This window comes from Musa acuminata, chromosome BXJ3-2, assembly GCF_036884655.1.
Source record: "Musa acuminata AAA Group cultivar baxijiao chromosome BXJ3-2, Cavendish_Baxijiao_AAA, whole genome shotgun sequence".
In the NCBI taxonomy this organism is placed as follows: Eukaryota; Viridiplantae; Streptophyta; class Magnoliopsida; order Zingiberales; family Musaceae; genus Musa; species Musa acuminata.
In genome coordinates, this window is record NC_088350.1 from 28,129,166 (window position 1) to 28,154,918 (window position 25,753).

Below are 25,753 nucleotides of genomic sequence, written 5' to 3' on the forward strand. Positions count from 1 at the left end.
GGATTTTTATACTAATAAACTGCATATGAAAATTAGATGATGAATTTGTTTTTCTCTATCCTTCTTTGCCGACAATAGAAAAGGAATAAATTTCTAAAATACTAGTCAAATAATATTTACTTCATTCCAGCGAAATCTCATCCTATTTGTTGCGAAAGAAAATTCAAATAGCATTATTTTATTGATCACTAAAATATTTTTGTGGCACGAGTCTTGGTCTAAGTCGTTCACGTCCGACTCGCCAGGTTGACATCGTTCCCAAGTCTCCACGCGGTAACTGCTACCTTCTTATTCCTTTTCACACCCCGCGCCTACGCATCGCTTCTCGTCTTCACTGCCCATTCCCCTCCTCAAGCCCCGAAAGCTCCAACCTATCGACCGCCCCACGACTCGACGAGGAGTCAAACCTCTCCTCACTCTTCTTCCCTTCTCTTTCTTCTCATCCCTCGATCCGTCCTCCCTCTCTCCGATCCCCCTCTGGGCCCCCTCGCGGCGCCGGGCGGAGAGCGTCGAGCCCGAGCCAGACATGGGCCCTGGCGGCACCCGCAGAGGCGGAAAATTAGGGTTCTTGTCCGTGTAAAGATCCCCAGGAAGAGTTCCAAATACGGTATGGATTTCTATGCCTAATTAGTGTCGGTAGATCTTCCAGACCCTGCGTCGGTGAAATGATCAAAATTTAACTTCGTTAGACTCTAGGAAGACCAATTACGGGTGAAGATTGACAAGATTAGATCTTTTTCATGATCATCGACATGGTTGGTTTTGGCACTGTCGAGACATTGGCACGTTTGGCTGGGGTGCTCCCCTCATCTCTGCTAATTTTGCTTGTTTCATTGTGGACATAGTTATTTCATGTTGCATGTATCGGACGGTTATCTTTGCTTAGGGAAAATACAGATTTATTTTGTCGCCAGAGGTTTATACGATCCTTTGCGAAGATAAAGCCATAATCCTGAAGATAGAATAGGTCTAATAGTGGATTTATATACACAACAAAATGCATATTTGATTAAGCTCAACCTAGTTATCATCAAAATTCTCAACAACGTACATATTTGATTAAATTTCGATAACTGTTTTAAGTAAATGATTGGTCGAAAAACTTGCAAGGGGAAGTTCTATGCAGCTCTTGACTTTGTATAACCTAATGTTTTGTCTCGTAGCTAATTTTTCTTATTTATAACTGTTAACCTCTATGGTGGGGAGTAAACCTTATAACCTTGTTATACGTCAACCTTATAACCTTGTTACATATGCTTATTGATGATAATATTTTGGTCTAGCCAATTCTTACTTTTGCTCCTACTTTGCAACGAGGTTGAACTTGGTCTTCTTGCGAGTTGAATTTTTACTTCAATCAATTGAACTATGACAACAGGTCATGATGAAATAAGCTCTTGTAGCATCTTTATTGGCAAGATCTAGTTTTATGTATTCAGGTCATTGATTGGATTGAGGCTATTGCTCCCCATTGAATATGTATAAATCTTTTTTCTTAAGGTTAAGGTCCGTTTTAGCCCATGTGGTTTTGGTCATAAACCTTTTAAGCTCTTATGGTTTACTCGTGTTTAAATAACCTCTACATTTTTAAAAATGTAACATATAAATCCTTTCCGTCAAGTCTGAGTTAACAGACGTTAGAGTCTGCCTACGTGGCATGCTAACTCACAATAAACTATTGATATAATGACACATGTAATTTAAGTTAAAAAAAACTGATAATAGGTCGATTTGAAAACGTGGACCAGTTGTCACGGCGGAGTGCTCCCACGCCTTCCACTTTCCCTGTATAATTGCCCACGTGATGAGCCACGCCAGCCTTGCTTGCCCCATCTGCTTCGCCTCCTGGTGCCACGCGCCCTTCCTCTTCGTGCTCCGTCGTCGAGAAGACGATACACCAGTTGTCGAGTAAGGGGCGGCGGGAGAGACGGAGAACCGAAACCTGAATAGGAGAACTACCAACGTTGGTAGCTGAAACATCAGCAAAGGCGGGGAACAACAGCTAGGGGTGAACAGAGTGGCTGTCATCGCTGTCGTTGCTATTGCTGCTGAGGTTTATGACAACGACGAGTCGTTGCTACTAGTGTCGAAGCCCAACTAGGGAGGAGGTGTGCGGTTCAATCATATACCAGAAGCAGCCAATGAGGACAAGGATGAGGAAGCTTACAGCAATGATGAGGAGACGTAGGACGTGGAACGAGAGGACGAGTTCTATGGGCTCCTTACGGCCCCTCGCACCCGATCTACTAGCTGCACTGACGGAGAAGTCCTTCGTCGGTCGACACCGAGGTCCAGGGCTAGTGGCATCCTTGTGAGCGTGATGCTGTAGGCGGCCCTGCTCTCGGAAGAGCAGAGGCACCGAAGCTACAAGGTGGCTCTCAAGGTGAAAGAGCCATCGATAGGATCCTTCGCCCCTCTCTGTGCCCCGATTGATTTGATGACAGGGGAGAAGCTCCGGATGTTGAAGCGTGCAATGCGGCTAGTGGTTTCCTCTTTGGGCCTGGGGGATCGGCTCTCCATTGTGGCCTGTTCGGCTGCCACAAGTGCTAAGAGGCTCCTCCCTCTACGACAGATGTCGAGGCAAGGCCATCGCACCGTTCGCCAGATCGTGGAAAGGTTCGTTTTGAAGGAAATTGATTAGACAGCCGGTCCACGTTTTCAAATCCATCTATTTTCATTTTTTTAAACTTAAATTATATGTGTCATTATATTAATAATTTATTATGAGTCAACATGCCACGTAAGCATACTCTAACGTATGTTAACTCAAACTTGAGGGGAAGGGCTTATATGCTACGTTTTTTAAAATATAGAAATTATTTTAGACACGAGTAAACCATAAGGGTTTAAGAGATCCATGGTCAAAATCACATGGACTAAAATGAACCTTAATCCTTTTTCTTATTATTGCAAGGATTTGGTATGTCGTGTAGGCATGTAGTTTTTCAACAACCTTGAATTTAAAAAATGACAAAATCAATCAAGAATTATAGTTTCAGTTGGTTCAGGCAGTTTCATGCTAGGTTGTGCTTGGCCTACCTGTATTGCGCCTTCAGCCACCTCTTCTATAATATGATCAGCCCTATTTTTAGCCTGTTTTGTCTGGCACAGAAAATGTGACAGATTGCTGTGCCATTGGTATTTAGATTCTTGAATGCAATTATTGTCCTGATACCACTGATCCATATTATTTCATAACTTAGTAATTTCCTTTTTTTTAATGTCTTACTGTTTTGTTTCTAACCTCTGAAGCTGCTAAATTTGTATCAATTGGTTAGATTTCTGGAAGAGATGGCAGAAAGTTGGGATGGTGGCCATTCAGATGATAGCTTCCGTGACAGTCTATACACTGAGCCTATATATGAAGCATTTCTTTGTCCCCTTACAAGGCAAGTTATGAGAGATCCTGTTTCCATAGAGAATGGGCAGACTTTTGAGCGGGATGCAATAGAGAAATGGTTCAAAGAATGCAGGGATAGTGGAAGGAGGCCAACCTGTCCGTTGACACACGAAGAGTTGAAGAGTACTGATTTAAACCCCAGTATTGCTCTGAGGAACACTATTGAAGAGTGGACCAAAAGAAATGAAGCTGTCCAGCTTGACAAAGCATGTAGAACACTGTCTCTCGGGAACTCAGAGATTGATGTTTTACAGTCTCTTAACTACATCACACATATTTGCCAGAAAAGCAGGTACAACAAGCATGCTGTGCATAATGCAGAGTTAGTACCAATGATTTCTAGCATGCTGAAGAGTGGCAACAGGAAAGTGCGACTTAAAGCTCTAGAAACTCTTTGCATCATAGCTGAAGGGGATGATGATAATAAGGTTGTTTAATGTCTGTTGGACTTGCAGATGCTTTGGAGATTCTGGATGTGTCTTTCTTCCTTTCTTTCTGTATTGATAATATTTGAAAATGTTGTTTTGCAGGAAGTTATAGCTGCGGGTGACAACATCCGAACGATTGTGAAGTTTTTGTCACATGAGCATTCCCAAGAGAGAGAAGAAGCTGTGTCATTATTGTATGAGCTTTCAAAATCTGAATCTTTGTGTGAAAAGATCGGTGGAGTCAGTGGAGCAATTCTTATATTGGTTGGGATGGCAAGTAGTAAATCAACAAATATCTTGACTGTAGAGAGAGCTGATAAGACATTAGAAAATCTAGAGAAGTGTGAGAACAATGTGAGGCAAATGGCTGAAAATGGCAGATTGCAGCCACTTCTTACCCTTCTCCTGAAAGGTGCTTTCTGCTGCTTAATTATTGTCCATCTCTACTAGTCCTGTTTCGTTCCTTGTTCTTTTCCTCTATTTTGACAGTGCTTATGTGATTTCTCTTTTAGTATATGTTTATCTGAATGTTCCTAATTTCCTATTTTTCTATTGTTTATCAATACATATTATTTCTCTCAGAAATTGTCCTGTTCTAATTGTTTATCATGCTAGTGGGCTCCTTTTTTCTATTTACTCTTTTTTTTCCTTATGCTGGTTTGTGTTTTTCTTTGTTCTGGTGGTGGTTTTAAATAAAGGAGATATCTTAAACAGTTTCTACATATGCTGACACCAAAGTCTTCTAAATGCAATTCGCTCTCTAAATTTATATATAAAACCTTGCAGGGTCACCTGAAACACGGCTGTCAATGGTTTCTTACCTTGGAGAGCTTGTTTTGAGCAATGATGTGAAAGTCTTTGTAGCCCAGACAGCAGGTTCAGTTTTAGTTGATGTCATGAAAAGTGGGAGTAATCTGGCAAGAGAAGCTGCTCTCAAGTCTTTGAATCAGATCTCATCTTATGAGACCAGTGCAAAGATACTTATTCATGCAGGCATCCTTCCCCCACTTGTCAAGTACCTTTTCACTGTAGGCGTCAACCAACTACCCATGAGGATGAAAGAGGTATCTGCAACAATTCTTGCCAACGTTGTGTCCTCAGGTGCTAATTTTGAGTCCATTCCTCTTGACCAAGATCGTAGGACTTTGGTTTCTGAAGACATTGTTCACAATCTCCTTCATCTAATCAATAACACTGGACCTGCTATTGAGTGCAAGCTCCTTCAGGTGCTTGTTGGGCTTACAAGTTCTGCCACCACTGTTGTGAATATAGTTGCTGCAATAAAAAGCTCTGGTGCTACCATTAGTCTCATTCAGTTTGTTGAAGCTCCACAGAAAGATGTTCGAATGGCTTCTATAAAACTTCTGCAAAATATATCTCCCTACATGTGCCAAGAGCTGGCTGATGCTTTGCGTAGTACTGGTGGCCAGCTCAGCAGTTTGATTAATGTCATTGCAGAGGACAATGGGATCTCTGAAGAGCAAGCTGCTGCAATCGGACTCCTTGCTGACCTTCCTGAGAGTGACACTGGTTTAACTAGGAGGCTCCTGGAGGAAGGTGCTTTCAAGATAGCCTTTTCCAAAGTGGTCAGTATCAGGCAAGGGATAACTCGTGGGGGGCGCTTTGTCACTCGGTTTCTGGAAGGGCTTGTTAGGGTTCTCTCCAGGCTCACATATATTCTGGAGGGTGAACCTGAGGTCATTGCCCTTGCTCGTGAGTACAGTCTTGCCTCACTCTTTACTGATCTGCTTCAGATGAATGAACTGGACAAAGTGCAAAGAGTTTCGGCACTGTCACTGCAAAATCTCTCCAAACAGTCAAAACATCTGACACAGGTCCCAGTCGTTCCAGAGCCACGATTTTTCTGTTCCATATTTCCTTGTCTAGGCAAGCAACCAGTTATAACCGGGCTATGTCGAGTCCATCATGGTTTCTGTTCAATAAAGCATAGCTTCTGTTTGTTGGAAGGGAAGGCAGTAGAAAAGTTGGTTGCTTGTTTAGATCATACAAACGAGAAAGTTGTTGAGGCTGCTTTAGCAGCATTGTGCACTCTTTTGGATGATGATGGGGACATCGACCAAGGAGTATCGGTGTTGGATGAGGCAGATGGGATTAAACCAATTCTGGATATATTGCGTGACAATCGAACGGAGATACTTAGGCAGAAAGCTGTGTGGGCGGTTGAGAGGATTTTGAGGAATGATGACATAGCTAATGAGATTGCGGGGGATCAGAATGTTGGGACAGCATTAGTTGAAGCATTTCGGCACGGGGACTATAGGACGAGGCAAATTGCGGAGCGAGCACTGAAGCATGTGGATAAGTTACCCAACTTCTCTGGGATTTTCACAAAAAAAGGGGGATAAGAGGTGGAAGGATGAAAGGTTTGTATCACATTTAGACGCATTTTCATACTCTCATTTGTATCTTCATTTCTATTTTGAACTCAAAACTTTGATGACATTTTCTTGTCAATTTCTTGGTGAAAAGGGTTTAAAGGGTGTTGATGGCCAAATTACCTACTTGGTGACTCCAAAGAGAGAGAGAGAGAGAGAGAGAGAGAGAGAGAGAGAGATTGTAGAGCAAGTGCCAAAGACGCATGAAATTTGCATAGCTTCTCTCGGTTATGTCCAAGGATGTGCTGCTGATGGCCGAGAGAAAGAATTGAATGTTCGGTTGTATATGGACTTTGAATGTACGTTTGTCTCTCTCTGTCCATTATGTTTCACATTCCAAATTGGTTAGAGATATAAAATGACTTACTGAGAGTCATCTAGTGTGGTCGAGTTAGATGTTGTGTAAGCATGCAGGTTGCTTATGTATGATGTATTTTGCAATAAAGGTTTCATGGCATGCTAGAAAAGCAATAGGGTTATGGTTGGATGCCTGTTTTCTAATTAGTCAACCATATCCAGCCTCACTATACACATTTGATACTAACCTTTGTCTATATCTAGCTATGACAATGGGTCAACCAATTATAAAGCTCACCTTGATCTCATAAAAATAGATGATATTAGTTTTCTCTCATTTCATTATAATTAAACCATGAGAATACATGTAACTGAGAATTGTACTTTCAGATATCAGACCTACATCCTATACAAGTCTGTGTATCAAAAATCTATGTATCAACACACACGGTATGTCAACTAATGCCACAGTGCTAGAAGTGGAGGAGATAGAGAAGATGAAGTATGTGAAGATGGAACAAAGAACGACCAAGGAGAAAAGATGAGAAGGATGTGAAGATGGAGCAAAGAACGATGATGAAGATAGATTGAAGGAGAAAAGATGAGAAGGATGTGAAGATGGAGCAAAGAATGATGATAAAGATAAGGATGAGGAACAACAACAAAGTCGGAGAGGAGTGCCATCAGCAAGCCAACCAGGAGAGCGTACAAGCAGCAAGCGATGAACGGCAGAGTATAGAGGGGAGGGGAGGGGGGGGTGGGGTGGGGGTGTTATTAAAGGAACTTTGATTTTATTTATTTGAAAATATAAAAAAAGAATGAGCTTGTGGTTTGAACCTGATAGGGCATATTTTGGTAACCTGTCCTTTGACCACTATCCGCGGCCACATCAACGTCAAGGTCAACACACCGGACCCCACCCCCCGGTTAACACCGTCCCGCAAAGGTCGGATGACGCCGACCGAGTACCGTGCCGCCTCGTAAAAATCGGGTCAGCACCGATTGAGTATAGTGCCGTCCCGCAAAGATCGAGACGGCACCGACCGAGTATCGTGCCACCTCATAAAAATCGGGTCTGCACCGTCTGAGTATAGTGCCGTCCTACAAAGACCGGGACGGTGCCAACCAAGTGTCATGCCGTCCCGCAAAGATTGGGACGATGTCAACCGAGTACTGTGCCGTCTCGCAAAAGTCATGTCGGCACCGTCCAAGTACAGCGCCACCCCGTAAAAGGCAGGACGACGTCAACCAAGTACAGCGCCGCCTTGTAAAGGTCGGGACGACACCACCGCACAACGTCGTGACGCCCAATGTCGGCCCCAAGAGTAAGTCCACCACCCGGAGAGTCGACAACCATAAATATGATAAGTACGACTGGTCCCCCACTGGAGGGATAAAATCCCATCGCGGGGCCAGCGACAGGAGGGGTCTTTGGCTCATTTTTCCACCCGGTGCTAACAAGATCTTTGGAGGAGTCGAAGTCGGGAGCCCCCTTCCCGACCCCGACCTGTGTGCAGAGACCGGAGATAAAGAAGCAGGCGGCCAGCCAAGGGGAGCTTCCAAACTTTGAAGCCAGAGCCCAAGCCCGACCTCACTTGACGACGATCCCCGCCGCCCGAGCGCTGACATGGATGATCTTACGCATCCGGTACCGAACCAAGCCTTGTTGACTCCCTCTGCCATGACGTAAAGGATTACTATCAGAACCTAGGAGAGGTAAGCCCGTACTACATGCGGACAGTCCGAAATTGGTGGTCCACATGTCCATTATATTTCAGATAAGTCCATATCGATCCACATGTCAATTATATTACAAATAAGGCATTCATTTAAGTACATGAATATCTTGTTTGGTTGAAAGAAAACTTTCGCACGCACAGGTTTTTAGTGACTCAGGAATGAAAATTGAGCTAAGGCTTCTAGTAATGTCCATCAGGATTCCTGTTCCAAGATAAGTATGAAGGATCTCCAAGAGTCCTGCAAAAGGATCGTGTCGAATTAGCTCAACTAACAATCATCATGAACCATTCAATTGCAATGTGCATGCAATCAGGCTTTCATTCACTGCATTAGCTCTAAAAGAGATATGTAGTATATACCTATGGCAGCAGTTTGCATTTCTATCATATTCAATTCAAATTAGTTAACTGCAAACCAAATATTTCCCAGCATGCATCAGTTTCAAAATTTATCCCCTAAAAGTAGGAACTTACATAGACCAAGAGGATTATAAGAAAAAACTGCAATATTCTATATCATATTGGTTAACAGAATAATATTTGTTAATCATAGATCTAAATTCAAGAGAATTTTACAAGTAAAAACTGCAATATTCTATATCATATTGGTTAACAGAGTAATAATTTTTAACCATAAATCTATATTCAAAATTTTTGGTTACATAAAGATTTTAACGAATACCACATGTTTCAGTAGACTGTGAGATAGCAGGAACACAATATATTTGCCAATAAATGACATGCAAGAAGCTTACCTTGGTTTCAGCAAATACAGAACTATGAAGGCCATTGCAAGAAATAGGCATAGACTACCAACTGTGAGATAAGCAGTACCGAGGAAATCATTTTTCCCACCTATCCAGGAGGTAGTTGAAAGTACCAATTTTTTCTTCCCCTCAAAACTATATGTGTTGTAGTTGTTCTGTATCGTCACTGTTATTTGGTCATTGGCATCAAGGTCCATTTCGATTCTGCCATATAGTTTTCTGAATTTTGGCAGGGCAGCTGTTCTCATCCAAACAATGAGATCTTCTTGCTCGCTCAACTACAAGTTGTATAACACAAATAACCAATATGTTGAGTAAAGAAATAACAAATGACAATAGGACTAACAGATAACACAAGACAAGAATAATTGAAGAATACACGGGATGCAGAATCAAAGAAATACAACACTTACAGGTATGCTGGCATTGAGCTTGGCGCCTCCTATCAGACCTCCCATCTGGAAATTCTTGGGATAAACATTATTTCCAAATTTATGTTCTTTGTCACTTTGCCAGGCTATATTCTTTTTATTCACCTCAATTGTTTTACTGTCTATTGCAAATGAGTATGTATCGTTGAACAAGCTCCAAGCAATGAGGCCACATGGAACAATTACAGAGCCATCTGAAGTTGTGGCTTCAGGTGCACAGTTAGTGGTTACTTTCTCACTTGCCTTGCTTCTTAGTTGCTTATCGCTTCGGCTTTTAACATACCTAATTTACCAATTCGAATTTACAGTCAGTAAGAGGAAAACTTATGTAAGACGTAAAACAGTTCCTATTAGTTATCACAGAAATAATAATAATAAAATAACTTCAAAATTTTGAAGTATATCTGTGAGGGAGATTTGTAGCTATGTGAAGGATAAAGAGTAAAAGAAGTCTGTGTTGTATGGATAGACAATAAATTTCATATACTGTGAACAAATCATCCAGGAAGAATTGACAAGGAATAAGAGGTCTTAGAAAGTTATTCAAACCTGCGATGGTTCTGATAGAAGTTGTCAAGCTCATAATAAATATGAACAGGACCATCCATGTGCCTTGGCACCTGAATTATGAATTATTACACAAAACCCAAATAAGACTAATGAACTGAAACCATGGCAATTGTACTTACAGTTAAAGTTCTGGTACAAGTTTTATTAGTCACACTGCTTTGAATGAATGCCACTTTGTCATTCTGTGATTGCTCAGGAATGCAGTCCACGTCATATTGATAAACAATTTCAACCACCTACTTGTTGATCAAGCAATAACCAATTCATTAAAATCCAAATCCACAGGAGATAAACCACAGAAAAAGTGAACTTACTTGCTCTGATGCAGACAAGGAAGCAAGTCCAATTGGAATGAAGATGATTCCTATCAAAGCGAATGTCGTTACTACCTGCAAAATAAAGGGACAGCATACCAAAATAACAGGAGCTCAATTTTTGCTTAAAAAAGCTTTTCATTTTAAAATTTGAAGGATAAGCAGTACTTACAATCATTGGAGTTAGTAGAGGTTTGCAAGCAGGAAGCTCTTGTTGTGTAAATCTCGAATCTAAATTTTTTTATAAAAAAAAACAGTTTAGTATCATTTAGAAAAGGATAATATAAGGTCATTGAGAGAAATGTAAAAACATGGTCTCAACATGGTTTCAAAAACTTGCTTAAACATGATTAATGTGTTTCAGGTAGTACATAAAAGCAACTCTAATGCAGCTACTAAAAACATCGTATAAAACTAGCAGGGGAAGCATATAAGATGTGCACTACAGCATGCATGACTTTTACATGGTTCACCCAATCCAGGCTGTCCTTTGTTCTGAGATGCTAAAGAGATATACATAAACAAAAAAAAAAAACCAAGTGCAATTATTTCTCATAATTTTAAACCCTTTTTGATAAATATTGCGCTCTAAATAATCTTTGTCTCTCCCCATTTGTACAAAACCTTACAATCCAGATTATCCAAAATAGAATATGATCAAAATCTATCTAAATCATAAAGTGTCCAGAGTGATATTAGATTGAATAGTTACTTCTGTAGATTCGTCCAAAAAACAAATTATACTGAAAGAGATAGCATGCTTCATGGTGCCAATTATTACTTCTGAAGTTTAAGAGGGCTTTCGAGAGAAGTTATACATGATCTCCTTTGAATTAATAATCTACAAAAGGTTATTCAAAAGTGACATAGATATCGCTGAAAAAGATAAGTCAAGAGCATAATTCTTTTCAATTACAACTTCATACACACAGGTACAAAGTGGAAATAAACAAATGAATGCACTTTATTTATACTTCGAAAGCATAATTCGAAATATATCGTTCGGTATAAATAAGTCGAACAAATATTAGAGGCGTCGTGTGATCTCATCCTCAGCTTTATTTATACTTTTTCTCTATATAATCTGAAAGGGATTCATAACACAACTTGAAGCCTGTACTTTTTCATACTACATGCTAAAGCTATACTTTTTCGTCCATTGGAAAAGATCTGTTCTGCTATAACTTACAATCTACAGGGAATTGGAAGAGCGAATTACTTGAAACTCGAGTAGATATATTAGCTATATAGAGATCACGAGAACTCTATCCTGATCAGAGAAGCAATAATATGCAATAATATGGACAACGGAGTAGAATATACAAGCAGTTAAGGGTGCTGCTGACGAACTACAGATTGAAGAGGAATAAGGAAAGAAAGGATGAAATGACCTACATTTGGGTTTCTTGGATTTCCTCCTCGGCTCGGCTGGGCCGTCGCTTGGGGACGTCGAATCTCCCATTGGATTGATATCAAAGAAGAGATCGAGATGCGAACCAAGAGGAGATCGAGCAGCAGGTAAGCCACAACCGTTGGAGGACGGAGGAGGGAGGAGGGAGGAGAAAACGAAGTAGGTATTGAAAGGAGCGTCTTTTCCGCCCCAGGAAGCCACAACCGTTGGAGGCGACAGGTCCCTACCGGGGTGGTGGTAGGCCGTAAGCGGACCGCAGGCTATCGGGGACGAGTCCTAGACCACGATCCGATCCATCTGTGTTCGGATCTTTTAACGATAGGGCACACGATCCGATCCGCGAAGACATATATTCATGAAAGAAATATACGCATTTTAATAATCGGAAGATATTAATTAAAAGCTTGCGGCCCCAAATATCCTTTCTGCTCCGCATGAACCGAGTCCGCCACCGATTGACTCAGTCCGAGTCATATATTTGTAGCCGAACAACTCGGCCGAACCTTCCCCTCTTCCTTTCCCTCTCCTCTTTCCCTCGTCGAAACGCTTCGATGCCATTTCATTTCAACATCCAAACGAAGAAAGAGGGCGGTAAACTCACGGATTTCCTCCTTTTCTTACCCCCCAAACCTTGTGCACGAAGCTCTCCTTTGTGTCTAATTTTATGTTCCATTGCGTAATTCCTGGATATTGAAATCTGTCCGCGGCATCGTCCGCGCTCGATGGGTCTTTCTTTTAGGTTTTGATGGGCAATTCTTGTCGAGATTCTTGGCAAGCAAGATCGACCCCCCACACCGCCGCCAATCCATCGGCATTCCCGACGACTCCTCCAAGAAGCCGCCGCCTTCACGAGGCGACTCCAACTACGTGTTCTACCATGAGACGCCCAATCTCCAGGACTCGTGGGGAGGAAATGGGGGCAGATTCATGACGAGTACACATATATGCGAGAAATATGTATTGAGTTCAAGATCTGGATCGGTAGGAACTCGCAAATCCTATTACAGTACAATGTTTTCACTTGTAATGTTCGCACAGACACTTGTGTCTTCCTCTGGTACAGTCAATTACAATGCAGCAAACCAGTCCAGTAGGAATTATTCCTTCAAACCCTATATTTTCTACTTCTTGATAAGCTTCTGGTTCATCTCTCTGCAGGGTGTAACCAGCAGGGATTATTGGTTCAAACCCTACTAGCTTTTCTACTTCCCCACAACCTTCGTTCCATCTCTTGCGCAGAGCGTGATCTTCAGTCCGTACTTCATGTACATGGTGAGCGCCATCTTCGGCACCACCGGGTGATTCTCCATGACCTTCACATGATAACGATGGAGTATCGAGGCAGCGACGAACTTCATCTGGTAGTAGGCGAAGTCCTTCCCCAGGCACAGTCTTGGTCCGCCATTGAAGGCCGTGAACTTGTACGCGGACTCGCTCATGAATCGCCCATCCTTGAGCCACCGCTCCGGTTTGTAGTCCCTGCAGTCCTTTCCCCATATGCTTTCCATTCTTCCCATGGAGAATATGGCGTAGATAACCTTTGTTCCTTTCTTCAGCACAGTGCCATCAGGAAACACATCATCCTCCACAACCTGACCACGCAAAACAGTGCTCAGCAAGCATATCACTGGAAACATATGGCCAGCAAAGAGCCATGTTACTCCACATGCATTTGGCAGGAAGGTATGAGTTCTAGTCATGATTTTTGTACCTTTCAGATTTCTTTTTCTTTTGCACTATTCCTTTTAATCATTTGCCATCAAGTTACATGCTTTCACTTTTCATCAAGGTGCAATCTACTGAGCACAACTTTTTGACTGCATAGATCCATCAACGACACTAATTATATGCATCATCTTTGTGTGTTTTTGAAAAGACAACCTTTTTTTGTGTTGTCATCTTCTCCAAATGCCATTTGTCTAAGATTCTCTCCATCATGATTCAGACATGTTGAAATCTGGTATTCTTTAATGATTGTATCACTCTCAGTGATTCATGTCTAAAACCAACTCCATTGAATCAAATAAATGGCTGAACACCTACTTCTAATTTTTATGGTTCCTGGTTGAGTTTCGTCTACGGCTAGCTATACGCATCTGCATATAGTGACCCAACAGCAAACCCAATCCATAAGCAAACTAAACATGGCAGAATGGTGGAGTTTTCCATGACAAGTACATCCACATAGCATGGAGCATAGGATGGAAAAAATGGGCCTATAAAAGATGTGATTTTTATGTGCCTCTCTTAAATGATCTGACTTTTGGCCACTTCGAAAATGCTGATTCTGATAGGAACATTGGTACTGAATGGCTCCTGCAATCCAATCACTCTCTTTCATGAATAAATGGATCTGACTAAGTTTCCATTCAAAAACCTTATCATGAACTACAGAACTTTAACGCCTTCCTTTTGTGATAAAACCCAGTAAAATGCATTCGTGTGCATGTCCTCATTGATGGGATAATTCTCCCACGAGACCTTTCACCAACACTCCATGATATCTGACACTTCATGGTTGCTCTATCTACTTGATTCCTCAAATATGGTTCATATTAGATTTTTTCTTTAAAAAAAAATTATAATAAATTATTAAAGTCTTTATCAGTTGAGTTGACTGACACCTTCCACAGCACCAGATAATTACTGATGTAAAATTATCATCATCAGGTGAATACTAATCTAGTAGGAATCTAGAATCTTGCATATTGAGAATGTTCAGATTCTCTAAATTTTAGGCCTACATCATATCTATCCTAACAGCTAATAGATTGACATATCAGTAATCTAGGAAATGAATTTTCATACCCCTACTGGGCAATATATCATGATTTAGTAAATTGTAGGATGAAAAGCAAGAGAATTAAAGAGAAAAGCTTTTCTTGTTACTCTAAACAGATCCATAGCAGCAATACATGAAAAAAAATTATCATGGCACTAATCTTTCCACATCTTGCTATTGTGCTTTTCTATAATTTTATTGAGACAGATAGAAGTCCATGGATGCCAGAGACCCACTAAGGAATTCAGTAAAATTCTAATGGATGATGCTTCTAAATGAATGACCTTTTTTTTCTTATTTTGCTTCGGATTTACCATTAAATAGTTTGAAACATGGTTTGTTCAACTGCAAACTTGTTTAGTACAATCAAATCAATGGGTCAGATCAGATTGCTCCTTTTAAATTGGATTGTGATAAGATCGGATAACTCGAAAACAATAGGTATTGACTGAAAAAGTTATATTAGAAAAGACAACAAACATTATTTGGTGTATTACTGAAAGTTGAAAAGAATAAAAAAGAAAACATAATAAAAGAGAGAGAGAGAGAGAGAGAGAGAGAGAGAGAGAGAGAGAGAGAGAGATTTGAAGGATAAGCTACTTCCATCAGCCTCACAAAATCCAAACCAAATGAAATAAACAAAACCTTAATGAACTTAGCAAGTAAAATATTTTATTACTTCTATTAACAAGTGCTGACTTGACGAATTTCTGCATGCATTCGTTGGCTACTTGATTAATACTATGAGAAAGTTGTCAATTAGTATTGCATGGCTCAAGAGCATATGGTATTAGAACGTACCTCCTTGTGGTCCACTGGTACTGAAGGATACAACCTTAGAGCCTCCGACAGTGCTGCATGCAGATACTCCAATCTCTTCACCTCCTCTGGCTTGAACACTAGCTCGCCATCTTCATCTCCTCCTCTCTCCTCTGTTATCTTCCTTATCTCCCCAAGAATCCTCTCCTCGACTTCCGGGTGCCGGTTCAGCAGCCAGAAGAACCAGGCCAACGCCACCGACGAGGTGTCGCGACCGGCGAGTATCAAGTTCACACACACGTCCCTCAGGAACTTGTCGGAGTAGGCCGTCCCGTCTTCGTCTCTTAGCTTCGTGAACACCGTCAGCAGGTCAGATCTCGCCGTCCTCGTCTGCTCCCCGGACGAGAGCTCCTCCCTCCTGGTCCGGATCACCTCGTAGGCGAACTCGTCGACGACAGCGATGGACCTTCTGAGCCATCTCTCGCTCCCGAGGTCGAAGTAGCGCAGCGCCTTCCATATGGCCGTAGGCGTGATGAACCGGATGATAGTTGCCTCGGTCGCGTCCTCGAAGGCCTTGGCAAATGGTATCTCCGGTAGCCCCGGGCGCAAGCAGCCCGGGTCGGTCCCGAAGGCTATCATGCACACGTTGTCGAACGTGAGCCTCAGGAGCACGTCCTGGAGGTCGATCGGCGCGCGCTGGGCTTCGGCCACGGCGAGCACCGGGAGGAGCCTCGAGTGGACGAGCTCGACGAGGGACTGCGCCGTCATGGACCGGAACTCCGCCGAGTGGAACTCGAGGCTCGCGGTCTTCCGCTGCCTGCGCCAGGTCTCGTCGTCGGCGCTGAAGATGCCGTCGCCAAGAAGATCGCAGACGGTGCTGCGGAAGTACTCGCCCTTGGGGAAGTTGGGGAACTTGACCTTGAGGAGATGCTCCAGGTTGCGAGGGTCGGCGGTGACGACGCATTGAAGGTTGGTAAACCACGGCCCGCGGAAGACGAACGTGCCGCCTTGGCTGTCAAGCACGCCGGTGATCCACTCGTACATGTCCTTACGGATGCCGAGGAGGAGCGACGGCAGCATACCGACTACCGGCCACACCACGAGGCCCTGACGCCTTCCTTGCCGGAGGGAGTGGATGGTTACAAAGATGAAGATGGCCATAAGGATCTCAATGACTTGGATCTCAGGCAAGAACCTAAACAGACCCCCATCAGCGGCGGAAGCACCGGGGCTGTCGATGACAGTGGTCTGTTTGGCAGAGTCCATGACGTTGAGCTTCGTCAACCAGAAGAGAATGGAAGTGGAAGACGAGTGCAAGTACAGATGTTGGAGAAAACAACTGATATATAAGGATCGGAGGAAGGAGTTCTTTGCGTGCCTTCTATCATCTTTTGCCGTTTGATTTGGTGAGCTGAAGCGCCAAAGAATAAATGTTAAACAGTATTGTTGAAAATTATACGTCAGTCTACTTCGAGGCCATGAGGATGGAGATTGTCGCAGGTAACATCATGGGATTAGAGCAAGGTGTGAAGGACGAGGGTGGTGTGAGGCATGGTAGGGAGATCGAGGGAGGGTAATTAAAAGGGCTCGACTTGCGACTTTGATCGAGTTTAGGTCGTCGGCTTTGGGTTCGAAGCTTTCGAGAGGTGGGAATCCTTCGGAAGGTGGCCAAACGCAACTGCCTCCTTGTGTGTTCCCACAAGTTTCTTGTCATTAACTTCAGTACTTAGGGGTTCTTATATTGATTTAGATTGTAATGACAGGTGCACCAGAAAAGTTCATTCAAATAGTTTGAACTCTCTTTGCTCAGGAAAAACAAAAGAACAAGATTAATGATTTTGTTGGCAATAGGTATTATTGAAGTGTTATCAGCTATGTCATGATTTACAAACAGTTGTCTTACAGCAAAACATAAACACTAATTGTACCTCATGTGCCTCATGTTGCTTAATTGATAACCGAGAAAAAGAAATCTTTATGATACTGTACCTAAACATTTGTTTCCACAAAGACGGATCTAAAATTCAGCTTTTGTCTTGTTGAGTTCATGAATTTCTAGTCAAATTGTGACCCAAAATTAATAAGGTGATGGTTTCATAGCCCATAGGAGCACCCCAGTGATATCCTGAGAAGAGCGAGCAAGTTGTTCTGGCAACTCAAAACTACACATCTCAACTCAAAACTTAGAATCACCATTGAAGGTTTCTTGTTAGTTGGATGGTTGGACTGTCTTGTGGAGCCAAGAGAGGAAGATGATGATGTTTCAGTGGCCCAAAAAATTACGCAAGCTGGCTGTCTAACCATCCAATAGTTTGAAGATGTTGACGAAGCAGACTGAAAAATCTGTAATAGTCATCTGCTAGCAGCTTCATTTTTTCCAGGTCTTGTTGACAAATGGCGACTGTTTGATGACAAAACATGCCCTTAGATAGTCTTCTCATTGTTTAGCTTCGTAACTCTCAAGTTGTCACCCATGCATAGAGTCTCAATCCAGTTTTTGGTGTTGGTAGAGGTGTTACTCTGTAGAAATTACCTCTGTGCTTCATAGAAATCGTAGTTCCAATGGCTAGAGGAAATAATATGGCATTTATAGTGAATAGTTTTAGTATCAGTCATGGTATCCAATATAATTAGTCAACAGAAGAGGGTCACTTGCCTGCCAGTGGAAACAGGATCGAAGGTGATGATGTATTAGATGATATGACATTCACCTAATTGATGTGATGACTTCAAGTAAGGTTTAGCAATTGGTAGAATGGTTGTCCACATGAAATGTTTACTGCTCACTGGATCACAAGCCTCGCAGTAGACTGTCATTAACTTTACAAGACTGAATCTATGGGCTGCCCAAGACACAACAAAAGAAGTCAAACCTTAAGAAGTTTACTGTTTATCCAAGCAGCAAATGGCCAAGGCCAAACAATTCCAAGTTCTTCACCTCAGTAACTTCTTATAGGAATGTTGGTCCTTTCTTTAATGTCATATCTTCTGCTGTCTATCCTGCAGCAGTTGATGGAGTAATTTCGATTTAAACGAATTTAATTCACATGTCACCACCTTATTCGCAAAGAGGACAACATTAATTGATCAACCAACCTTGTTGACTAGGATGTCACTCTCGACATGGCAAACCACATTGAATCATCAGCTTAATTTCAAGGAGGAGATAGGAACAGTCTTTGGCCTCAATGTGTAAGACGTAGCATCTTGAATCATGTATGGTTGCTTGAAGGGTTGGTATACACCAGATTTGTTGTTGCATGCAGTACATGAAAGCATAAGAGGTGATGCTAAGTTGGCCTCAACATGGCGGATTTCAGTGAAGATCCATTTCATGACATCTTAGAAGATGCTTTTGGAAGAATGATCTTTGAACACCAGCTGCTTGGAATCTTCTTCACACTTTAGCGGGTGAAGGAAGCAAGCAGCTTCAAGAGCTTAGGTTATACAGCACAATTTTCTCACTCAAATTAGGTTATACTGCCATGAAGGTACTGAACCACGTTGATGTAGACATTTTGGTTCAGTTTGGACACTAAGAAGATGATTTAATAATGGTTAATGGCTCATCTCTCTCTCTCTCTCTCACGATTGCTTTTTGTGCCAATTGAAGGCCTGAGAAAACTATTGCTTGCAAAAAGAAAAATGTCTTGTGCTCCCTGTTTTGTTTAATTAATGTAGTGGCTTTGTACTGCCAAATTTGTGACAGTAGAATCTTAAATTTTCAGCAGATAATAGAGAATTACATTAAGTATCGTAATGTAGACTAGTAGATTACTTTTAAACGTTCCTTTTATTCGATCAATCTTCTAATTTTATTCTTGCAGTAAAATTAGTGATCTCTTTGTCATATTCTCAGATTGATTCTGACAAGAGAATAGCTCAGTGACAATGTAAGCTTCAGTCTTCCTTCGATCGGCTACTACTCTCTCTCTCTCATGTTTTGATGGCCTAATATAATATACAATGTAAGCTTTTGCCAAGCAGGGCCAGATTGCCTTCTCTGTGAGGGGTATCCCAACCCAATAAAATGATGTTATAATTACTTTGATCCACAAAACATAACATCGCGGGGATAGCTCAGTTGGGAGAGCGTCAGACTGAAGATCTGAAGGTCGCGTGTTCGATCCACGCTCACCGCATTTATTTTTTTTCCTTTGATAGATATTTTGTATTATTATCTCCTTTATGTATTACTATATTATTTATCTCTCTTCTTTTGGAACACGACCTTGGAAAGGGCTATCCACTTGCAAACCTAAAAGAAGAACGGCACAGTCCTTTGACCCGGCCAAGAAACCGCAGTGCTATTGGCGGCCGCAGCTTTTTCCTCTACATCGGATCCTTTGTGGTATGTCTCTTTCGGCAGAATAAAGTATGCTCTGTTCCTGTGTTCCTCTCACAAACTTAGAACACCCAACCAACCTGTGAAATGTTAGAGTAATAATAAGAATGATGAAGAAAGCCTCAAAAGAGCTGTCACTGATGGAATTTTCCTCAGCAGCACCAGTCTTTCTTCTTCTTCTTCTTTAATGTAATCGACGAAGATGGCATAAAAAAACCACTGTGTTCTTATATTTCAGTGTGAGATCCAGCAAGGAAGTATTCGATGCCATCATAATGACTAATGGGAATGTGATCCAGCTAGATGAGGGTGTGCAGAATAGAAGCTTAGCAAGGGAAAAACCTTCATCCTCTGAGAGAATATGAACAGCTTTCCGATTGTTTTTTACCAAGAGTAATACCTTTGTTACCAGTAAAAATGCAGGAGGGATGGAGTGGAACACAACAAGAAGTGTACTTTTTATTTGTGAGCTACATATTTCATGTGATCATGTCCTCCTAGGGAGCCAAATTTTGTGGTGACCCAACCTGGGAATGCTGCCAATGGCAAGTAGAGAATAAAAGGGAAGAACAAGATTCCCTTGGAGTCTTATTGGCAATCATTCTCCAATTCATATACTCTTTGAGTTCATAATTGATGCTCACCACGGGCCACTCCATCATCACAAATCTCTTTTTGGCACCCGACGAGTAGATGTTCACTTGCTCGGCAGAGCAAGCTATGCATCTGCATCACTGTTCCTCTCCTCTCCTGGAGACGCACAGAAATATGCCAGGGAACAGTAACCCCTCCCTCTCTCTCTCTCTCTCTCTCTCTCTCTTTCCATCTCTCTGAAACATGACAGTGGCATTGCCTGTTGCGGGGAGAGGTCCCATCCCATCCCCATCCTTTTCAAATCTGATCTCCTTGGTGAGTTCAAAAGGAGGCTTCCCACAATAAATGCCGTCTGCTCTGTCACACACCAGCTAGCTCACTCACGAGCAGTAGGCACTGCTAGCAGCAATGACTCAACCCTGCTCTCTCTCTCTCTCTCTCTTCACTCCGCTTTTTTCTTCTCAACGTGCCTTCTATCTTTGTTGGGGAGCCAACTGGTTCCATACTTTGTCTACTTACACATCTCTTGGCCCGAGTGAGCCGCACTGTAGGCGTTGCATGTCTCTCACAAGTTCCCACATCGAGCAACAATCCAAGCTTGTTCAAACCTTGAAAACGAGTTGCACCGTCACCACTTCCAAGAAAAGAGTTTGCTACTCTCTCTCTCTCCCTCCCTCCCTCCCTTCCCCTGTGTCTGTTTCCCTAACCCGGCTCCCTTCTCTCTCTCTCTTCCCTTCTCTCCGTGTCTCAGCTGCAGAACAATGTCCATGTTTGCCTTCTTCCTCCTCCTCAGCGACGCTTCACTTCACTTCCTTTACTACATGACGACCATCACCACTACCACGAGTACTGCTACTACCACTAGTATTGCAATCCACAACAGGAGAACTCTCCATCAACCCTTCTTTCCCCTGACCTCCTCTTCCCTCCCTCCAGCCCAACCCCCTTCCCCTTCCTTGCCAAAGTACCCTTCCTCCTCCGCCACCTCACACAGCTTTCGTCCCTTCTTCCCGTTATACCCCTCTCCGCCGCCGCCTCCTCCCCCTTCTCCCGTTGCCACCCTCCCCACCTTCCCCGCCAACATCTCTTCCCTTGTATCCTCCCCCTCCCGCCACTCTCCCCCCAGGCTCGTCCCCGCCGTCGTTTCCCCCCTCCTTGCTCTCGCCCTTCTCGCCCTTTCATTAGCTCTCTTCGTCCATATCCGCAGACGCCGCCGTCGCGGGGGCGCCGATAAGGACGCCAGGTCCGACAGCCTCCGCTTCTTCCCGCCCGACACTACCGCCTCTGATGGGCGGAAGCTGTCCGCCACTTCTTCGGCGGCCCCCGCCCCCGCTGGGACCGCCGGCTCGGAGTTCCTGTACCTGGGCACTCTCGTCAACTCCCGCGGCCGCGCGAACGAGAGCTCCGCCGCGCAGCCTGCCGCCGGAGGTGGCTCGCCGTACCGGAAGCTCGGGTCACCGGAGCTCCGCCCGCTCCCGCCGCTACCTCGCCAGTTCCAGACCACCGAGGGTGGCCGCTCGTCGTCGGAGGAGTTCTACTCACCGAAGAACTCCCCTGGCGGAAAGGGCAGCAGCGCCGCTGGCCCTGCGTCGAGCTCAAAGAAGCCAGCTTTAGGTTCGAAGATGGAAAGGTGCGGGTCTCGGAGCTCGACACTGAGCACGCCCTCATGCATCTCTTCTAATGTGGCTTCTTCGCCCACCCAGTCGTCGCCCACCACTTCATCACCGCCGCCACTTAGGCCTCCACCTCTGCTGCGGCCGCCCACACCATCGCCTCCGAAGAGAAGACCAATGTCGCATTCCTCACCATCTTCACCACCGGAAGCCGACTGCGACAGAAAGTCGGCAACTTTGCAATATTCTGGTCAGAACCTGCAGTCACCGAGAAAAATAGGGGACTTCGCTAGAAACTCAGTGGCGGTTGGACACAATCCAGTGCCGCCACCACCACCACTGCCACCACCGGCACCAGATGAACGTCGGGAGGGTCAGAATGTGAAGATGCCGGCTTTCCAGCCGCCAGTTCTTGTACATCCTCGAATCCCAGTAGCGTGGAGTTCATCGGTGGCGCCAGAGAATTCCAATGCGGCCGAGAAGCACGAGGAGAATCCTCGCCCGAAATTGAAGCCATTGCACTGGGATAAAGTTCGAGCAAGCTCTGACCAGGTGATGGTGTGGGATCAGCTGAAGTCAGGCTCATTCCAGTGAGACTTTCTGCTTGAATCTAAAAGATCTTTTCTTTGCGTGCAATGCTGTGTCTCTTATCTGTTTGTGTTGATTGATTGGCAGATTGAACGAAGAGATGATTGAGACATTGTTCCTTAGTAACACTGGCACGACGACAAAGGAGATGTCTGGGGGTCAGATAAATCCTCCAATGAACCAAGAGAGCAGGATCCTCGAACCCAAGAAGTCCCAGAACATTGCAATTCTGCTGAAGGCCCTAAATGTGAATAAAGAGGAAGTCTGTGAAGCTCTCTTGGAAGGTATACCTTCCACCCATTTTGATATGTTTTATAAGAATGGTTTACCTTATTGATATCTGTGTGTTTAATCAATTCTCAGTCTTATGAAATCAATGATGAGTTTCTTAAAACAATTTGTCTGTGCTAAATGTTTACTGATTGCTTGATGTTTATTATTCTTTGCTTATGTTGAGGTGAATATGTGATTAGAATTAGCAGCTCATTCTCCATTTACTTTTACCACGGCCTGATTATGTGTTTTAGATATTTTCAAGCTTCATTTATTTCAATGGCATTCTATCTATTGAAAAACTGCAGTTGTTTTTCATCTTTATTTCATCAATCTCTATGGAGCTTTCCCAAATTTGTTTTCCTTTATTGTTGTTTCACTAACACAGTTTTATGGTATATGTCTGTCATAAAGGGAAAGTTGACAGCTTGGGAAATGAAATTTTGGAGGCACTTACAAAAATGGTACCAAGCAGAGAGGAAGAGCTTAAATTGAAGGAATATAAAAATGATTCACCATTCAAGCTTGGTCCAGCTGAATCCTTCTTGAAGGCTGTGCTTGATATACCTTTTGCATTTAAGAGAGTTGATGCCATGCTTTATATTGCTAATTTCTATCCAGAAGTCAATCATCTAAGAAATCTCTTTAGGACTCTTCAGGTAAACTTATTTGCGTTATTCATTTTCAAGTTTCAACAGAGAGAAACTGCATAAATGAAAAACCATTCTGTTATTTCTTAAGCAAATCTATAGAATGAGATAGTAAGTGTTGATTATTTTTTCATTACACAAATTATTTTGTAAATATTTATTTAATATTCAAGAATTGAGATTCATGTGAAACTGTGAAGATGATTTTAACTTCTGAAAGCACAAAGCCAGGTTTCTTTATTGTCATCTTAATCTTGTTATCTTAATCCCATTATTAGAGTAAATGTACAAAATTACAGTAAAATGTTATATACTATGTCAACTTTGCATCTAAATTAGTTCAACATTAGTGGCTATATATAAATATGCCAACTCTGAAAGCTGTGTCGATTGCATTCTTTTGGAGACCATTTGATAAGTTTTGTTTTTGCCACCTAGCAAAAGTCATGGTCGATTGCTTTCACATTCTGTTTTATGGTTGATGCATGGTGTCCAGAAGACCTGTTTTATGTCCATGTAATTGCAAGCAATGGTTTGGATGATAGCTTTCTAGATATTAGACAGAATTCCATTTCGATCATAATGGACCTTTGTTCATTATTGCTTATGCCATGTACCTTATATACCTTAGATAAGAATGCTTCTCTATTATATGATATTCCATAAAGATGAGATTTTATTTTTGTTTCAACTAATTAGCAATCATGAACAGTTGCCTGATTAGCTCATGGAAAGTTTTCCTTTTTTCAATGATTTAAATATTTAAACCCAAGCTATGGGCAGCTAACAAATTAGTTGCCCGCAAACAAAGTGCTCAAATACTGCTTTTCGGAAATGAGCAAAAAACATGCTTATCCCTTCAATTTTGTTTATGTCTCAGATTGCCTGTGAAGAGCTGAGGAGCAGCAGGATGTTCAGCAAGCTTCTAGAGGCAGTTTTGAAGACTGGGAATCGAATGAATGTTGGTACCAACCGTGGTGAGGCACATGCCTTCAAGCTTGATGCCCTCCTTAAGCTAGTCGACGTCAAAGGAACAGATGGCAAGACCACTCTTTTACATTTTGTTGTCCGGGAAATCAGTCGAGCTGAAGGATCTCGCCTCTCCTCTGCCAATTTTTCAAGCATTAACCACCAGTCAAATACGGTAACAGATCTTGAGTACTGTAAACTTGGCATCCAAGTTGTGTCCAGTCTGAGTGTTGAGCTTAGCAATGTCAAGAAGGCAGCTGCAATGGACTCGGATATGCTTAGCTTCTATGTTGCCAAACTTGGTGGAGGACTAGGGAAGATCCAGGAGGTGCTGCAATTAAACAATTCATTTTCAAATGAGAATGGTCACCATTTCCATGATGCTATGATTGAGTTCATGAGAAAGGCTGAGGATGAAATTCTAGATATCCAAGCCCGAGAGAGCTCCACGCTATCTATGGTGAAGGAGATAACTGAATACTTCCAGGGGGATTCAACCAAGGAGGAGTCTCATCCATTTAGAGTCTTCATGGTGATCAGAGATTTTCTTGCAACTCTTGACCAGGTTTGCAGAGAAGTCGAAAAGATTAACGAGCATAACATCACAATCATGGAACGCCATTTCCCAGTCACCGCGAACCAAACATCAGAACCAGTCTTCCCGAGTTTCCAAGCATCAAGGTCCGGGAGTTCAGATGATGATAGTTCATTGTCATCTTAGTGAAATGAAGGATTAAAATTTAATGGTTTTTGTAGCCGCCTTGCCCAGGTTAGGTTTTGGTTATAATTAGAAGGCAGCCAGTTGTGTATCGAAAGACTGCTTATTTGTTCCTTTGTGTTTGTAGAAATTACTTAAGATATTTTATAGTTGCTAATGTGTAAATGCTAGTAGTGGAAGCTGGAGTTCACTTGAAGCTTTACTTTCAAGAGGAACAAAGGTTGGCATGTGAGGTAGTTGAAAACAAGATTGTGCCATATCCAGAAAAGAATTTAGCTTTAAGGGTTGCTTGATAATGCTCCATTTCCTCCTGATTTATTAGATTTCTGTAACCAAAAAGCCAGCGTAGTGTTTTAAGAGGACTTGGTTCTTTATCCTTACTTTGGGAGGCTGAGCATTACTTGAGGGATCAGGAATCAGATAATGTTCTAATAGCAAGCTTGTCAGAGAAGGGTTGTTCTGAATTTCCATTTCAATCTAATAGTTACTGTGTCAAATAGAAACAGAAGTTTGGCAAGACAATGATTTATTTTCAATCTAATTCACTGGTGAGCTGTGTGTGACAAGGCTAAAGCAGAACAATGTCTGAAGCCATGGCAGCAACCACAGGAACTGGCAATTTGTCTGTAGTATGGATTATCTGAAGACACAGGTGCAAGGCTCTGAGCCATGGCAGCATCTCTTTTGCACAGCACCCCCACTCCTGGTG

General features: G+C 42.7%; 5 protein-coding genes, 1 long non-coding RNA gene and 1 other non-coding gene across 9 annotated transcripts; 5 read left to right on the plus strand and 2 right to left on the minus strand.

Annotated features, from left to right (window-relative positions):
• The first annotated feature begins 312 nt into the window (after positions 1-312).
• Positions 313-6,691, plus strand: LOC135631723 (U-box domain-containing protein 44-like). Of its 2 annotated transcripts, XM_065139517.1 has the most exons (5): positions 313-607; positions 3,279-3,828; positions 3,931-4,240; positions 4,615-6,212; positions 6,319-6,691. In XM_065139517.1, the coding sequence occupies exons 2-4, from the start codon at positions 3,292-3,294 to the stop codon at positions 6,192-6,194; spliced, it is 2,427 nt and encodes an 808-aa protein (XP_064995589.1). In that variant the 5' UTR covers positions 313-607; positions 3,279-3,291; the 3' UTR covers positions 6,195-6,212; positions 6,319-6,691. The 2 variants fall into 2 exon arrangements, with proteins under 2 accessions (XP_064995589.1, XP_064995588.1); XM_065139516.1 differs by having other exon boundaries at positions 4,615-6,604.
• LOC135631585 (E3 ubiquitin-protein ligase WAV3-like) lies at positions 1,736-2,782 on the plus strand (the record flags this gene model as incomplete). Its single annotated transcript, XM_065139319.1, has 3 exons — positions 1,736-1,908; positions 1,984-2,053; positions 2,330-2,782. Coding segments are annotated over 3 exons (555 nt in total), but the record flags the coding sequence as incomplete, so codon positions are not given.
• Positions 6,692-8,308: 1,617 nt separating the features above from the next.
• On the minus strand, positions 8,309-12,006 carry LOC135630678 (ALA-interacting subunit 5-like). Of its 2 annotated transcripts, none has more exons than XM_065137806.1 (8): positions 11,738-12,006; positions 10,515-10,573; positions 10,343-10,417; positions 10,148-10,264; positions 10,008-10,078; positions 9,441-9,741; positions 9,016-9,305; positions 8,309-8,498 (listed from the first exon to the last, which is right to left on the minus strand). In XM_065137806.1, the coding sequence occupies exons 1-8, from the start codon at positions 11,802-11,804 to the stop codon at positions 8,441-8,443; spliced, it is 1,038 nt and encodes a 345-aa protein (XP_064993878.1). In that variant the 5' UTR covers positions 11,805-12,006; the 3' UTR covers positions 8,309-8,440. The 2 variants fall into 2 exon arrangements, with proteins under 2 accessions (XP_064993878.1, XP_064993877.1); XM_065137805.1 differs by having other exon boundaries at positions 10,181-10,264; positions 11,738-11,948.
• Positions 12,007-12,205: 199 nt separating this feature from the next.
• On the plus strand, positions 12,206-13,051 carry LOC135630968 (uncharacterized). The gene is made up of 3 exons (XR_010494194.1): positions 12,206-12,344; positions 12,493-12,734; positions 12,912-13,051. It is a non-coding gene; the product is annotated as an uncharacterized LOC135630968 (long non-coding RNA).
• Positions 12,699-16,841, minus strand: LOC135630967 (cytochrome P450 86B1-like). The gene is made up of 2 exons (XM_065138301.1): positions 15,337-16,841; positions 12,699-13,345 (listed from the first exon to the last, which is right to left on the minus strand). The coding sequence occupies exons 1-2, from the start codon at positions 16,558-16,560 to the stop codon at positions 12,956-12,958; spliced, it is 1,614 nt and encodes a 537-aa protein (XP_064994373.1). The 5' UTR covers positions 16,561-16,841; the 3' UTR covers positions 12,699-12,955.
• A 2,522-nt stretch (positions 16,842-19,363) lies between these two features.
• Positions 19,364-19,436, plus strand: TRNAF-GAA (transfer RNA phenylalanine (anticodon GAA)). Its single transcript has one exon. It is a non-coding gene; the product is annotated as a tRNA-Phe (tRNA).
• A 450-nt stretch (positions 19,437-19,886) lies between these two features.
• Positions 19,887-25,193, plus strand: LOC135631153 (formin-like protein 1). Its single transcript, XM_065138598.1, has 4 exons — positions 19,887-22,436; positions 22,522-22,718; positions 23,122-23,366; positions 24,238-25,193. Exons 1-4 carry the CDS (start codon positions 20,995-20,997, stop codon positions 25,045-25,047), a joined length of 2,694 nt encoding a protein of 897 aa, XP_064994670.1. The 5' UTR covers positions 19,887-20,994; the 3' UTR covers positions 25,048-25,193.
• The last annotated feature ends 560 nt before the right edge of the window (positions 25,194-25,753 follow it).